General features: G+C 35.7%; 1 protein-coding gene across 1 annotated transcript in view; it reads left to right on the top strand.

The window, feature by feature from the left end:
- LOC132545180 (cyclic nucleotide-gated cation channel alpha-3-like) overlaps positions 1-4,678 on the top strand; it is a 43,026-nt gene extending 38,348 nt beyond the window's left edge. Inside the window, exons 3-4 of the mRNA XM_060208857.1 lie at positions 1,186-1,397; positions 3,294-4,678. Of these exons, the coding sequence (XP_060064840.1) occupies positions 1,186-1,397; positions 3,294-4,678 (1,597 nt within the window). The remainder of the gene's footprint in view (positions 1-1,185; positions 1,398-3,293) is intronic.
- Positions 4,679-17,161: the final 12,483 nt, after the last annotated feature.

Genomic DNA, 17,161 nt, shown 5'->3' on the forward strand with positions numbered 1-17,161 from the left:
TAAAATGACGTCAACATTTCCTTGCAAAATCCTTAATGTATACTTTAAGTCATGCGCCATTGTCTTTTAGAATAGAAATGGCATATAATGTTTCAAAGCTCATCGTGCCTTCCGTTGTCTCTTTTCCTGCATTTTATTTCACCAAATTACTTTTTCCTGTATTTCCTAAACAATCTATAAGGAGAAAGAGGAATTTAATATGGCACTAGTTGGATGTTGATATAAGGAGCAGACATGAGGATTCCGTGTCGATTGAGTTGTTTTATTGAATCAGGTCCAAGTCTTCCTGATTTATTAACGCCTGAGACAAATCCTTGTCTACTAAACCAAGATATCTAGGTCAAGGTCATGTCATTCTTTGTGCAAGCCTCAGCATCATATCAAACGATTCTTGGTAAATAACAAAGAAATGAAAACAACAAAGCGTGGGCTGGATAAGACATGGCCCTACACTTCCTTTTCTCCTTTTTATTATTTCAGAAACATTTATATACAAATTGACATGCTTTACCGATAACGTCAAAAATTGAAATTCAGTAATACCAAACTGTATACACTTTCATATAAAAGGGACACATTTTGGTTTTACTTAAAGTTCTCATTATTTCTATCATTTACAACGGAATTCAACACTTGATAAACAATGTCATTAAACAATGAGCATGTAAGGGACTTTGGAGATTGTCACTGAATTGAATAGTGCCAACAATATCGTAAATTCTAACCCAATATGTTTAAACACACCGGCAAAAAATCTTTAGAGTTTGAACAAAAACATACAAGTGATATAGCGACTATCGGTTAAGGAAACCAGATGGATAATAGAGCTGTTTAGTCTTTCTAGGACAGTTAATTAGTGCAATGACCTATACAGTGGAGATCTAGATGTCCAATAAGAAAATCAGCTGTACACTGTACACGATTGTATAGTCAATGTTTTAAAAGAATAAGAGAATATAGAAGCACATGGATGAACTCGAAACGAGGCTAAAATATCAACAAAGAAAAAATCTTATTTTTCTTTCTTTCGTACATCATGTGTATTTGTTTACACTGATGGATACAACAATAAACTGTAACATATAACATTTATGGTAGTATAAACTGCATTTCTTTCTGGTTGATTGATTTAGCAGTATTGTTATGCAAATGTAAATAAATATTATTGTTACATTTTTGTTTAAGGTACTGGAAGGGATTTGTGGTGGATCCGTCCCAGAGGTTCTACTATAGATGGCTCTTTGTCATCTCCATATCTGTTCTCTACAATGTCGTCTTTATCATCCCACGGTCGGTGTTTTGGGAGTTACAGAGAGGTTACATGCCTCTCTGGCTTGCCCTTGACTACCTCAGTGATACCTTATATCTAATAGACATGGGAATTTCCTTCAGAACAGGTAAGTCCAAAAAGTACATATTGTCGAACACAAACCTTCTGCAACAAGGCATGCCACGAGGCTTTACGACTGTTTAAAAACTTAATCGTTTTCCCACTTGTTAGTATTTCCTTTCTCTCTCAGTGAGGTTAAATATTTCATTTTTCTTTCCTGTAAGCCTGTTCATTTATCGCCTCAATCTTAGGTTAGATTGGGAATAAGGAACAACATCTTATACGCGGGAAAGACGGACGGACAGATATTGTTTTTTCTCTCTGGAACACCGAAAGTTGCAACTTACATCAATCCGGTATAAGAGACAAACCTTTATCTTTAGGACGAAGCTCTAACACTGCAGGATGTATGTAACAGATGTAAGAGACAAACCTTTATCTTTAGGACAAAGCTAACAGAGTAGGATGTATGTAACAGATGTAAGGGACCAACCTTTATCTTTAGGACGAAGCTAACAGAGTAGGATGTATGTAACAGATGTAAGGGACCAACCTTTATATTTAGGACGAAGCTCTAACACTGCAGGATGTATGTAACAGATGTAAGGGACCAACCTTTATATTTAGGACGAAGCTCTAACACTGCAGGATGTATGTAACAGATGTAAGGGACCAACCTTTATATTTAGGACGAAGCTCTAACACTGCAGGATGTATGTAACAGATGTAAGGGACCAACCTTTATATTTAGGACGAAGCTCTAACACTGCAGGATGTATGTAAAAGATGTAAGGGACCAACCTTTATATTTAGGACAAAGCAAACACTGCAGAATGTATGTAACAGATGTAAGGGACCAACCTTTATCTTTAGGACGAAGCTAACACTGCAGGATGTATGTAACAGATGTAAGGGACCAACCTTTATATTTAGGACAAAGCTAACACTGCAGGATGTATGTAACAGATGTAAGGGACCAACCTTTATATTTAGGACGAAGCTCTAACACTGCAGGATGTATGTAACAGATGTAAGGGACCAACCTTTATATTTAGGACGAAGCTCTAACACTGCAGGATGTATGTAACAGATGTAAGGGACCAACCTTTATATTTAGGACGAAGCTTACTGAGTAGGATGTAATAGATGTAAGGGACCAACCTTTATCTTTAGGACGAAGCTAACAGAGTAGGATGTATGTAACAGATGTAAGGGACCAACCTTTATCTTTAGGACGAAGCTAACAGAGTAGGATGTATGTAACAGATGTAAGAGACAAACCTTTATCTTTAGGACGAAGCTAACAGAGTAGGATGTATGTAACAGATGTAGGAGACAAACCTTTATCTATAGGACAAAGCTAACAGAGTAGGATGTATGTAACAGATGTAAGGGACCAACCTTTATCTTTAGGACGAAGCTAACAGAGTAGGATGTATGTAACAGATGTAAAGGCAAACTTTTATCTTTAGGACGAAGCTAACACTGCAGAATGTATGTAACAGATGTAAGAGACAAGTAATAATGTTTTTTTTCTCCATAAACCGTAATCTTACACTTTGACGTCGGCACATGGTATGAATACCATCCAATTCTTTCTGAATGTCAATGTTATTTCCTAAGAGACACAATGTCTGGCGCTGTTTATGGTATAGAATGTCTAAAATGTTGAGAATTACATTTGTATATATCAGTGTCGGCTATCAAGCAGAGGCGACAATAATTCCTTATATACAAAAGCTAATCATAGTAGATTGATAGTCAGCATACAGCCATGTACAAAATATACTCCATCCCGTGCAAAAAGGAAGTAAACTTAAGTAATTCATTTCTTTGTTTGTTTTGGGTTTTTTTTTCTCAAAGTGCCAATCAGAATTAAGCATACCCTTTTTTTCCAAACACTTTGGTGAAGATCCCAATATCAGTTTCCCTACTAGAAGTTATTTTTCCATTGTCTTTGCAGGTTACCTTGAGGAAGGTCTCCTAGTACGAGATGCGACAAAGCTACGGAAGCACTACACGTCTTCGACGATGTTTAAAACAGATGTTCTTAGCATATTGCCGACCGACCTCTTTTATCTTCTCATAGGTCTTGACAAACCGGAACTTCGGTTCAATCGAATAATCAGATTCAATCGGTTACTTGAGTTCTTTGACAGAACGGCTACACGGACTAGTTTTACAAACATGATCAGGATCATGAATTTGGTGCTTTACATTCTGATCATTATTCACTGGAATGCCTGTATATATTTTGCCATCAGCAACTCGATAGGATTCGGTTCAGATTTATGGGTATATCCAAATGTTTCCGATCCAAAGTTTCAACCTTTGACCCGGAAGTATATTTACAGTTTTTACTGGTCAACATTAACACTAACAACGATTGGAGAAACCCCAGTCCCTGAAAAGGACGAGGAATATTTATTTGTGGTCGTCGATTTCCTAATTGGTGTTCTCATTTTTGCTACCATTGTCGGTAATGTCGGAAGCATGATTACAAACATGAACGCAGCACGTGCGGAATTCCAAGGAAAAATGGATGGAGTCAAACAATACATGGAGTTCCGAAAAGTATCGAAAGAGCTCGAGCAAAGAGTAATCAAATGGTTCGATTATTTGTGGACAAATAAGAAATCATTAAATGAAGAGGAGGTACTAGCATCTCTCCCGGATAAGTTAAAGGCAGAGATAGCCATTCATGTGCATTTAGATACGTTAAAGCGCGTAGCTTTGTTTCAGGATTGTGAACCTGGTCTACTTGTGGAGCTAGTACTAAAGCTCAAACTACAAGTGTTTAGTCCAAGTGATTATATTTGCAGGAAAGGAGACATTGGCAAGGAAATGTATATAGTCAAACGCGGACAATTGGGTGTTGTTTCCGACGACGGAAAGACTATATTTGCTACATTGAGAGAAGGTAGCGTTTTTGGTGAAATAAGCATATTGAATATAGCAGGCAATAAAAACGGTAATCGTCGGACAGCAAACATCAAGAGTACAGGATACAGTGATCTGTTCTGTCTATCTAAAGATGACTTATGGGAGGTTCTTACTCAGTATCCAGATGCAAAGAAGATTTTAATCGATAAGGGTAAGAAAATCCTTAGGAAAGACAATCTCTTAGACGAGGAACTCATGAAAAAAGTCGAAGCACAGCAAGAAACGACGGAACAAAAGCTTGACAGGATAGACTCAAGTCTGGATACTTTACAAACAAGGTTTGCCAGACTTCTTGCCGATTTTAATTCCACTCAGCAAAAATTGAAGCAACGAATCACAAGACTTGAAAAAGGCATGGTGAAAGAATCCGATGCGATCTCCAATATTTCATTTCTGGATTCATGATGGATGATGTTTACATCTCATTCATTATAAAGTTATCAATGACTGTGATCAGAATAAAACGTCTACCAACATCGACTAAAACCAATTTCTACAACAAAAAACGTGGTCAAACTAATTTAAAAGGCTGCTCAAAGGCAAACAGCAAAGTCTAATGCATTTTAAAACATCATTCACCTTTGGCCTGGAACATTAATCATGTCTCATGTTTTACCCATAAGCGACTATGCCTTTGTCTGTAATGACCGATTAATCGAGTCATTAATTATAAACCCGGAATAATGGATGCAAGATTCAATAACGAATTGTCAGTAAACCGGAAGTGGCGTTCGCCGGAAGTGACATGTCTGAATTTATGGTGTTAATTATGCCGAGAATGTCTTGTTATTAATATAGAACCGTCCAATGAGATTACTTTTAAATGTCATAATACATATTTCTCATTCAATGGCTACTGTAAATAATGACATGCGTGAATTTTTTAAGTCATTGAAGATTTAAACCTGATACTTGAAAATTGTAATACTGATAGTTCAGTCAAACTAATTTTTTTCCTTCTGAAATCTTTCTCGTCGGCTTTCAAACATATCGTTCCACTGATGGAGTGAAACAAAGTATAAAAATATTCTGGGAGATCAGAATATTCTAAAATATACCTTTACAAAATTTCACACCTAATAAACAAGGAATCAAGAATTTGAAAAATGCTAATCACAATTTATTCCACAAGTGATTAGGATTGCCGTTGTTTAAAGTATCAGACATAGCGAACATTTCTTAGATTTTTTTTTCTTTTTTTGTTTTAAACATGTATTTATTTCTTCATTTTTTAAAAAACAATTATCACCATTTGCCTCACTAAACCCACTTTTTTAGAGTAGCGTTTCTGAATAGAGCGTTTTTGCTTAACCCCTTTATTCAATAGTCATGTGTAATATTTTTTTACAAAACCATATATGTTTCCGTTAATTATTTCGTCATAAGATTGTCTTTTTTATTTGAATACGCTGCAAACCAACTTGTAAATAGAGAGTACATGTATTAGCAGATGTCGAATCTAGTAATACCCATTGAACACTACTAGAATAAATAGAAAATATTTAAAAATAGATATCATATGATGGTAGCATATGACAATAGCATTAAGGATAAACGTGTTTACCGACACCAATAGACGCACAGAATTTTGATACAAACTTCGGAGCGGAAAGACGAATAAATATATCATTAATATCTTATGTAGCATATACGGATAAGAACTTTAGAATACAACCAATGTTTATGCATTTGCAACTATGGAAATTCACTGGCATTTTTTAAAAAAATATTGTAATCAACAAATAAATCGTTTACTGATGTAGAACAGATCTTTGTTTACTGATGTAGTACAGATCTTTTTTACTGATGTAGAACAGATCTTTTTACTGTTGTAGTACGGATCTTTGTTTACTGATGTAGAACAGATCTTTGTTTACTGATGTAGAACAGATCTTTGTTTACTGATGTAGTACGGATCTTTGTTCACTGATGTAGTACGGATCTTTGTTCACTGATGTAGAACGGATCTTTGATTACTGATGTAATACAGATCTTTGTTTACTGATGTAATACGAATCTTTGTTTACTGATGTAGTACAGATCTTTGTTTACTGATGTAGTACAGATCTTTGTTTACTGATGTAATACGGATCTTTGTTTACTGATGTAGTACAGATCTTTGTTTACTGATGTAGTACAGATCTTTGTTTACTGATGTAGTACAGATCTTTGTTTACTGATGTAATACAGATCTTTGTTTAATGGTGTAGAACAGATCTTTGTTTACTGATGTAGAACAGATCTTTGTTTACTGATGTAGAACAGATCTTTGTTTACTGATGTAATACAGATCTTTGTTTACTGATGTAGTACAGATCTTTGTTTACTGATGTAATACAGATCTTTGTTTACTGATGTAGTACAGATCTTTGTTTACTGATGTAGTACAGATCTTTGTTTACTGATGTAGAACAGATCTTTGTTTACTGATGTAGAACAGATCTTTGTTTACTGATGTAATAAGGATCTTTGTTTACTGATGTAGAACAGATCTTTGTTTACTGATGTAGTACAGATCTTTGTTTACTGATGTAGTACAGATCTTTTTTACTGATGTAGTACAGATCTTTGTTTACTGATGTAGTACAGATCTTTGTTTACTGATGTAATACAGATCTTTGTTTACTGATGTAGAACAGATCTTTGTTTACTGATGTAGTACAGATCTTTGTTTACTGATGTAGTACAGATCTTTGTTTACTGATGTAGTACAGATCTTTGTTTACTGATGTAGTACAGATCTTTGTTTACTGATGTAATACGGATCTTTGTTTACTGATGTAATACGGATCATTGTTTACTGATGTAGTACAGATCTTTGTTTACTGATGTAGTACGGATCTTTGTTTACTGATGTAGTACGGATCTTTGTTTACTGATGTAGTACAGATGGTTGTTTACTGATGTAGTACAGATCTTTGTTTACTGATGTAATACGGATCTTTGTTTACTGATGTACAGATCTTTGTTTACTGATGTACAGATCTGTTTACTGATGTAATATAGATCTTTGTTTACTGATGTAATACGGATCTTTATCTGCTGATGTAGTACAGATGGTTGTTCACTGATGTAGTACAGATCTTTGTTTACTGATGTAATAAGGATCTTTGTTTACTGATGTAATTCGGATCTTTGTTTACTGATGTAGTACAGATCTTTGTTTACTGATGTAGTACAGATGGTTGTTTGCTGATGTAATACGGATCTTTGTTTACTGATGTAGTACGGATCTTTGTTTACTGATGTAGTACGGATCTTTGTTTACTGATGTAATACGGATCATTGTTTACTGACATATGTATGTACAGATCTTTGTTTAATGGTTGTTTACTGATGTAATAAGGATCTTTGTTTACTGATGTAGTACATATCTTTGTTTACTGATGTAATAAGGATCTTTGTTTACTGATGTACATATCGTTATTTACTGATGTAGAACGGATCTTTGATTACTGATGTAGTACAGATGGTTGTTTACTGATGTAGAACAGATCTTTGTTTACTGATGTAATAAGGATCTTTGTTTACTGATGTACATATCGTTATTTACTGATGTAGAACGGATCTTTGATTACTGATGTAGTACAGATGGTTGTTTACTGATGTAGAACAGATCTTTGTTAACTGATGTAGTACGGATCTTTGTTCACTGATGTAGTACGGATCTTTGTTCACTGATGTAATACGGATCTTTGTTGAGAGATCGTGTCCAGTACTCCTACACGACAACAGAACGTTATTATTTGATATAATTTATTTTTGTGTTCAATGATTTTGTGATATCGACCAAACCTTTATTATGCATGTTCAATCAAAATCATTTTAAAAGTTTGAAAATTAAATATTATTATTGAGCCTATTTGCCCTGTATAAATACACCAATAGTGATATCATGAACAGATTTTATTTCTTATGAAAACTGATCACATGCAATTTATACTTACTTAACTTTGGTGTTTTTGTTTATCCGTTTTTTTTAATTAGCACATGAAACCACTGTATATAATAAAAGGTTTCATCACTGTTTACATGGTAACCAGATATTGTATCCGTGGTAACCAGAGTACTGTCCACATGGTTACCAAGGTGGATGCCATCCAGAGATCTTTTTCGTACAAATGATCGCGAGGGATTTGAATTCGCGACTGATTCTCCCTGCGTGTGAACGCAACAATAAACCAAACACGAAATATAACTGATTTATAGTATGTAAGCCAGGATACACGTTTCATGGCTGCCAGACAAAGTACAAAATACACAAATGGCAGTGTATACATGGCAACCAAGTAATGTTCACATTGCAACCAGATCCTGTATACAATACAGAAACGGCAGTGTATGCAAGGCAAGCAAATGAAATATACTTTTTTACTGCAACTGGCGCTGCCATTGTCAGAATACACCTGCCACATATGTTTTTGCTGTATTCGGCAAGTGGCGGAAAACAGCTGTATTTTAGCACGTGCGGTAATTCGACAGAATTTCTCTCTGAATTTACTTAAATATTGCGTTTAGAAATATGAATAGTTGTTGAAAAAAAGCGATTTTTTATGTTGTAATGAACATGTTAATTTATGAAAATTCATAAAATTGCTCTTATATTCGATTAAATGTAGAACTTTATTTTCCTTTGGAGCAATCACTTTGGCGTCCGTCTTTAGGGAAATTTCAGCTAAACACAGATTAAACAACAAAAATTGTTTCCGTTCTTCTGGCACAGAAAGACAGTCTTTCTTCACCCTCGCCAAAATACAACCTATTTTTCAAGACAATGACCATGTATTCTCTATTTGCATGGCAGGGAGGAAAGCGAATATATGGCAACCAAAACATGTTTACATGGCAACCAGATACTGTATATATGGTATATGTATCTAGGACACCGTTTATTTAACAACCAAGATACTTCTACATAGGTACCAGGTTATGTTACATGTTACCACCATAGCATAGTATTTATTCATATTTGGGATGTTTAAGACGTGAAAATATGCTGGATAAATCTTCACAGAGGTTTGTAAGGACACAATGGCTGTTGATAGTTCATTGGGAGTATTATAGTCACTTGTAAAAGCTGAGATTACACTAAGAAGACCTCGATAACATCGCGAAGCTAAGTAGAGACTACACGCACGGAACGCTGTCGATGGTGGCCAGCCTTCCCGTTTTATCTCATTCTAAAGAAGTGTGTAAATTTAGTCGATAATTTGCGGCGTCAGAGATAGATAATCAAAATAGAACGAAACAAGAATATCGTGATCTACGAAAACAAAAAAGTGGAATTCGTTTTCAATGTTTTATAACTAATCTTAACTATAGCAATATCAGTTTTACACCGTATCTATCGTGAACAACAGATTTTGATAAGTTGCCTTTCAGTTAATTTAGGGTGAAAAAGAGTAACTTTTGTCATTTTCTTCTTAAAATTTCATTTGTGATTTCATATGAATTATGTGAAAATTGCACCAATGATTCTATAAATAATGCACATAAATTTCAGATCAGCAAAAGAACAAAACACCATTAAGCTGTCAAAAATACTTTCTAAATATCAACCCTTCCTTAGAATTATGCAATTATTTAAATCCTTCTTTCTTATGTTTTGTTACGTTAACTGTAGTTTTTTCCCCAAGCAAAACCAAATATGTCTTGAATTTGGTATGATCGAAATATGTATCTATATAACCTTAATGGTACTGAGGAAGTATATGGCCTAAAGATATTCCAGCATAGCTTACTTTTATCATATAAGAAGAAAACATTTTCTCATGGTTATTTTCAGCCTCTCATCAAAATCACCCAGGGGTTATTTACGCCCTAACATCCAATTCGGCAAGGGAAATTTCCATCCTCATATTATTAATTTGGCCAGCCATCACATTCGCCAAGAATTATTTTCGCCCTAACATCACATTCGCTCGGGGTTATTTTCGGCCACTCATCACATTCGCTAGGGGTTATTTTCGGCCAGCCATCACATTCGATAAGGGTAATTTTCGCCCAGCCATCACATTCGCTAGGGATTATTTTTGGCCAGCCATCACATTCGCCCGGATTATTTTCGCCCTTCTATCACATTCGCTCGGGGTTATTTTCGCCCTTCTATCACATTCGCCTGGGGTTATTTTCACCCTTCTATCACATTCGCTAGGGGTTATTTTTTGCCAGCCATCACATTCGCTAGGGGTTATTTTCGGAAAGTCATCACATTCGCTCGGGGTTATTTTCGCCCTTCTATCACATTCGCTAGGGGTTATTTTCCTTCAGTCATCATATTCGCTCGGGGTTATTTTTGGCCAGTCATTACATTTGCTAGGGGTTATTTTTGCCCTTCTATCACATTCGCCTGGGGTTGTTTTCATCATCATATTTCCATAAAGGTATGATAACACGCATTTTTTTTATTATTACAAAAGGTAGCAGTTTACATTCAGTGTGAAAATGATAGTTTTACTTTGGAAACTGCCGGCAGTCGCACCTTCCTCGAAAGTTCCCTTTATTCTTGTTGATATTTGTATCTTATTTACCGGAAAAATTCAAATATAAACAATGAAGATAAAACATGAGGTGTATCAACATGATTAAGACAAGCCATGAAAGGTCTCATCTATATTAAGACAAACCAGGAAGGGTCTCCTCTATATTGAGACAAACCATGAAGGGTCTCCTCTATATTGAGACAAACCAGGAAGGGTCTCCTCTATATGGAGACAAACCAGGAAGGGTCTCCTCTATATTGAGACAAACCAGGAAGGGTCTCCTCTATATTGAGACAAACCAGGCAGGGTCTCCTCTATATTGAGAAAAACCAGGAATGGTATTCTCTTTATTGAGGCAAACCTTGAAGGGTAATACCTTTCGTAAATAAAATCATCACTTTTTATTGAAATGAAACCGTGAAAAAGTATCTTTTTATTCAGATAAAACCATAGAATGCATCCTTTATATCTAGATAAAATCATGTAGACTATATTCCCTGTCTTTTAATGAAGTTAAAGCTAAACGGATCATCAACATATTAACACCTTTCTGATATATATTTTATTTGTAAATAAGAATAAAACTAGTTCAATCTTTCTCAGTGTAACTATCATACACTATAGATAATAACCAAACAAACATGATTTTTTTATCTGAAAATTCCCTCTACATGAGCATGTGGAATACTTAATATACTCTTAATATAGATCAGCTGTCGATGTAATTCAAACTCAATGCAATGTAACTACTTCAAATGTTCGTAGATTTTCCTGCTTTTTTCTTCTTTTTCCATATTTTTGCTCGATTTTACGAAATTTATCACAGACTTCGAGTAAAAAGGGACGTATTTTTCATATGAAAACCATGAGACTGTTTTACTTACAGCGTCTCAAAGTCTGTATTTTTGCACTTTATATTCCATCGTAGAAAACAGTGGAAAAATTAAGTCGCTCAAAAATAGCAATGTTTACAGTGTATGGCTCAAATAGCTGCCTATCGTAATAGAATGTAGAAAATATGGATTTATTCAAATCTTTTATCTACATGATCGACTGAGAGGAGTAACTATATTTCCCCACAAGATTCCACGAGTGATACGTCCATGCTTTAGAGTAGCGTGTACATTGTCCAGAGAGCCTACCTTCTGATTGTCTCGTCCAGAGCCATAAAATGTAGGCAATTAGTCTACAGAGTTTAACTTGTAAGCTCACGAGATCTCATGGGAACACGTGTAAGAATAAAATGTACACAAGAACGCATGCTGCACCGACGACCTTTGTATTGTAATGAGAATATTCTGTACAGTACTATATGATTGAATACGTTATATATGTTTCGTTGAATAATAAATTATTGAAATATTTTCCTGTTGTTTAATCATTCACTATATTTCTCTTCCTTTTTCGATTATCTTGCACTTTTGTTTCACATACGAATATATGACACTATTTTTTTTTATTTGGAGGGGTGGGGTTGGGGGTGGTGGTGTTGTGATTCTTCATTATTCCTCATTTTTCCTCTGGTTGGTAATGTCAATAGAGTAGAAATTTTTTATGAGACAACCAGTAGAAGATATGAGTGTGACGTTTCGGTGACTACACGGTCACGATCATCTGAATGTCGGATGTGCTATAATTCTACGTACTGGAAGGTCGTGAAAGTGTGATGACACGTTCTTAACAACGGAGAAAGAAGGCTATTTGACAAAGTTGAAACGTCAGACAGAGAAATCTACCAACAACAGCACAAAAACGGACGGGGAATTCAATGACACCGTGCTAAACAAACCGCTCACACATAGCAACAAAGCACTACTATTTATGGAATTGAATTATGTCATCATCCCAGACGAAATTGCAGTTGATGATTTTATTGTAGCCACAGAACAGGCATGTACAAGATTGAGTTACACTGGGGCTAATCAACTGAGATCACAAGTGACAGGCGTCAACAATTGAGCAAGATCTATCATGATTTTACTATCAGATAAGGGGAAAGCCACAGACGTCATGGACACTGAAAACAAAGTCGTGGTTATGCTCGACGACAACAAAACACATGAATACCTCTATCCAAAAAAGTAAAAAAACGTCCGGTAATTATCTGATTAAATATAAAACATGAAAATAAGACCACTGAATAACAGTATAGACACCAAACCCACACTGCAGTGAACACTTAGAATGTACTGTACAATCAAGATCCGTAAAGAAGGGAACCCATTACGACCTATAATGGGCTATACTAGTTCCGTTGGATACAAAAGCAGACATTCTAGGACCCTTGGTGAGAAAATCAGAACATCACCAACACACCACTGATTAAGTATTTGGTATCATTCGGTACAATTAAAGCAAGACTGTCCATGGCGAGTGAACACGAATCTCCATATCCGTAGTATCCTGGATTTACTAAAATTTATGCGTACTACAACATACCTTGCCTTCCGAGATACTATCTATCAACAACGGATTGGCACAGCAATTGGCAACCCAGCATCTCCGATTGTGGCCAACTTATTCATAAAGCACTTAGAGGAAGCCACGGCCCCTAGAATGCAAGCCCAGTCTGTGGAAGCGGTATGTTGATAACATTTTGGAAATAGTAAAAACAGGGTCACAGAAAGATTTGACTGAGCATATCAATACTGTAGATACCACCAACAGCATCAAATTCACCTGTAAGGAAGAAATCAATGGCGCTATGCCATGCCTTGACCTCCTCCTAATAAAGAAAGATGACTGTAATGTCAATGTGATGGTCTACAGACAAAAGACACACACGGACCAATATCTAAACTTCCAATCGCACCACCCTTTACAGAGAAGTTGTGCGTTTTACGAACCTTGCTCAACAGATGTGAAAAGATTGTCACAGAACAAGACAAAATCAAGAAAAAATATCACATGCATTGCGCCATTAAAATATGTGGATACCTGATTGGGCGATCCAGAAAGTTCACAACTAATTTGATAAAGGCAAAACGAATAGGAGACAACAGAAAAAGTACAAGTAGTCATCTTTTACATCAAACAGAATTTACCGTGGTCGTGGTTGATTCCCTACCATCTCGTACACTACGTACGTCAGCGCTAGAACGCTCCATACTGGTCATTTATCTGATGAAGGTGGCCGTGTAGTCATCGAAACGTCACACTATAATCTTCTACTAGATGTGTTAAACATGTAAAAACTTTTGTTTTAATGACTATATCTCACGTTGTTTGTGTTTAAATCTATCTTCATGTTTGTGTTTAAATATCACTGCATGTTTGTGTTTTAATCTCACTTCATGTTTGCGTTTAAATCTCACTTCTTGTTTGTGTTTAAATCTAACTTCATGTTTGTGTTTAAATCTAACTTCAGCGTTTGTGTTTAAATCTCACTTCATTTTTGTGCTTAAATCTCGTTTCATGTTTGAGTAGTACGTGAGGCAGGTCACAAGGCTTCGCGCATTGTCGATATTCAAATCAACAGTGAAGTGTAGTGTAATCTGAATGACCTGTCTCTTTGAACTTGACTATACCTGGAATAATTCAATTGGGCAATCATAAAAAAATTTACTGTGGGCATGCGCATTAGCAATTTATTCGGCATTGTCAGTTATTAAATGTACATGCCAAATACGTGACGTCTCCTCTTAAAATGATTTGTCTAGCCATGCCCCCTGTAAGACAGGATATAGCCTTAATACATATAATTAAGGAAGACGAACATGACACGACCTTTCAGCTTTCGGACTAAGATTAAACAAACTTATATGACGTGAGAGAAGAAAAAGGCAAAAGATTTTCAGATGTGACTTGTTCTTTGTAAAAACATTCAATCGATGATTACGCAACGAACGTAGACTGGTAAGGGACAGATTAAAAATCAACAAACCAGAAAAGTGTGTAGTTGTTTTGCCTTATCAACGATTTTAGTTTTTATTTTCCTCGGTCTGTTTTCCTTGAATAAGATCTCTTCCCATTTTGCGATATAAATCAATTCCTTTTAGTATGCATTTAGGAATATTACAAACATTTCCGACATCACTAATATCAGAGGGCCAACAAATATTACGTTGCAAATTGCCGACTATCCATTGCCATAAATTACGGTAGTCTTGTGTAATATGTGGCAGTAGCACGTAACAAGATTCTCGGCAATACAGTATACAAGGTGATACAACATCAAATGAAATGTAACGGTACTCTTCCACATTAAAAATACAATGGCAAATACTAATCCTCGTGCGAAAAGTATTCAAACGAAATTACCTGAAATCCCGTGAAATTATATATTTTCATTAGTACTTGTAATCGAATGGTTGTAATTAGTATCAGCAGATTTATTGAACTTTACGTATGAACGAAATCACGATTTTTTTCCCCACGAAAATATTTATTTTTACAGTAAAAATTTTATCGCCTATTGAATAAATCAATATTGAATAACATACAAAATGTAGATCGGCCAATCTTTTAACTTTGTTTGTCTCAGCGGAGCAAACTTTTCCCCTTACTTCGATATTCGCTCTAAGGGTACATAACCAATAGCACACAGAAATGATGGATAATAATGGAAATAAAGGTTAGCTGAAAAATATCTTTAAACCTATAAGGAAAATTAGTAATAATTGTCTGCGACAAAAGAGAACTGGTGTTTAATTCAACACGTGCATTTATCAGAAATCAATATTTCACGAAATATCATAATTTGGTATATAATGTAGTTCATTTAATCCTGAACTAGGTCATGAATGATGCAGTAAGGCAGTACTTCCTCAATCTCTGTTGGGACCTCGACTCTGACACTTACTGTTTATGCCGAGAATTACATCTTTAATTGCATTCGGCTGTCTTAAACCATAGATAAATATATACATCTACAGTACATGTGTAGGATGAAAAGTCCATGATGATCGTATGTATATAAGGAAATATTGATCTGGGGTATGGTGCTGAACATCCTCCTCCCATGTTAGTTCGTTCGTAGACTGAATTAAATATTATTACTAATACTGTCCAGAAGGAAGTGACCCGGATGTAACCAAGCATATGGCACATCATAGGTGATGGAGACCGAATGCACCGGGCGACTGAATACGTTAATTCATAAACAATTCTTGTTCATGCCGTTTCGAGTAAGACATTTGTCAGGACAGGATTAAGTAACATATAGCGCTGGTAAAAGTTAATTTGAATGGTGATTGGATTGGAGGTCACGGCGTGCCATTTCGTCTGTGATCACTTCACTATATGTAAATACGTCATCGGACACTTTACCGTGCCCTTCAGTCCTCTCCTACGAACTAACTCGTGGATTCTTTGTCACGTTTCTGAGTGCCGCCACATCGTTTGAGCACTGTCACATACTCGATAATCCCTTCATTCACCAACCCATTCCTGAAAAACTTCCATCTCATAAGTCAACTTCATTACGGTGTCATTTTACCGTTCACCACGCAATAACGTTCCACGCATTTTCCACTATGGAACGACCATGAATTTTTTATTATGTTTTGATTTGCTGAATGTATCATGGGTCAAATCAAAACGGCGCACATAAATGATTGATGTTTTTAAAGAAATTAATTTCGTTATTTTGATGGTTGCTAAATACAGAGAAATTTGAGAAAAGATGTAACAATAACCTGCTTTACTGCTGAAACAATTTCACAGAGTCTGAATTCAGACTCAAATAGAAACATGGCGATATATCAGCAAAGGAAATCATTATATGGAGACTCCTGAAAAAGTACAAGTAAATAGGTGTTCTGAGCCATGTAGATCAATCCAAGTAAGTAATAACAACAGAACCACCAGGTATATCAACGGCATCATTTAAGTCCAACTCGATGTATTGCAAACAGTGGTCAAGACTGCAGATCAGTTCAGAAATAAAAAGGCAACTTTTTATCCGGTGAAAAAGATAGAAACCATTGAATGGGTTTAATCATGTGTTGGAATGTACCTGCACCCACTACAAACCCACCCTGCTCCCCGATAGTCACTACCATTACTAAACTCAGATTATAGCTTCACACTGAATAATGACAAATTGGTAAAAATACTGGACATTCAATCGTCGTTCGATTCTTTATCACTTATTTCGGTTCTGAAGAAAGGCTCTATCTTGTCAAGCGTAATGCAATTCCTTCAACACAGAAAACCAATAATCCCTGTACGAGCCGTGAATTCCAAGATATCAATAGATATTTCAGAATTATTGAACTAGGGGTTTTATGCAATTTTGCTTTGTTTCCGTAGAGCTAGAACATGTGTTCAGCAGCTAGCAAACTCATGAGGCGATCTAAGAGGTTACAGAAAAGCAAACTTCAATGCTTTTTGAGACAACTGGCATCATCTTTGGTGATTTTATAAATATTTGGATATCTGTTTTTCTCTAAAGTGTGTCACTGAG

Source organism: Ylistrum balloti, unplaced genomic scaffold, assembly GCF_031769215.1.
Source record: "Ylistrum balloti isolate Yb309-2 unplaced genomic scaffold, AGI_CSIRO_Ybal_v1 Utg369830, whole genome shotgun sequence".
NCBI classification, from domain to species: domain Eukaryota; kingdom Metazoa; phylum Mollusca; class Bivalvia; order Pectinida; family Pectinidae; genus Ylistrum; species Ylistrum balloti.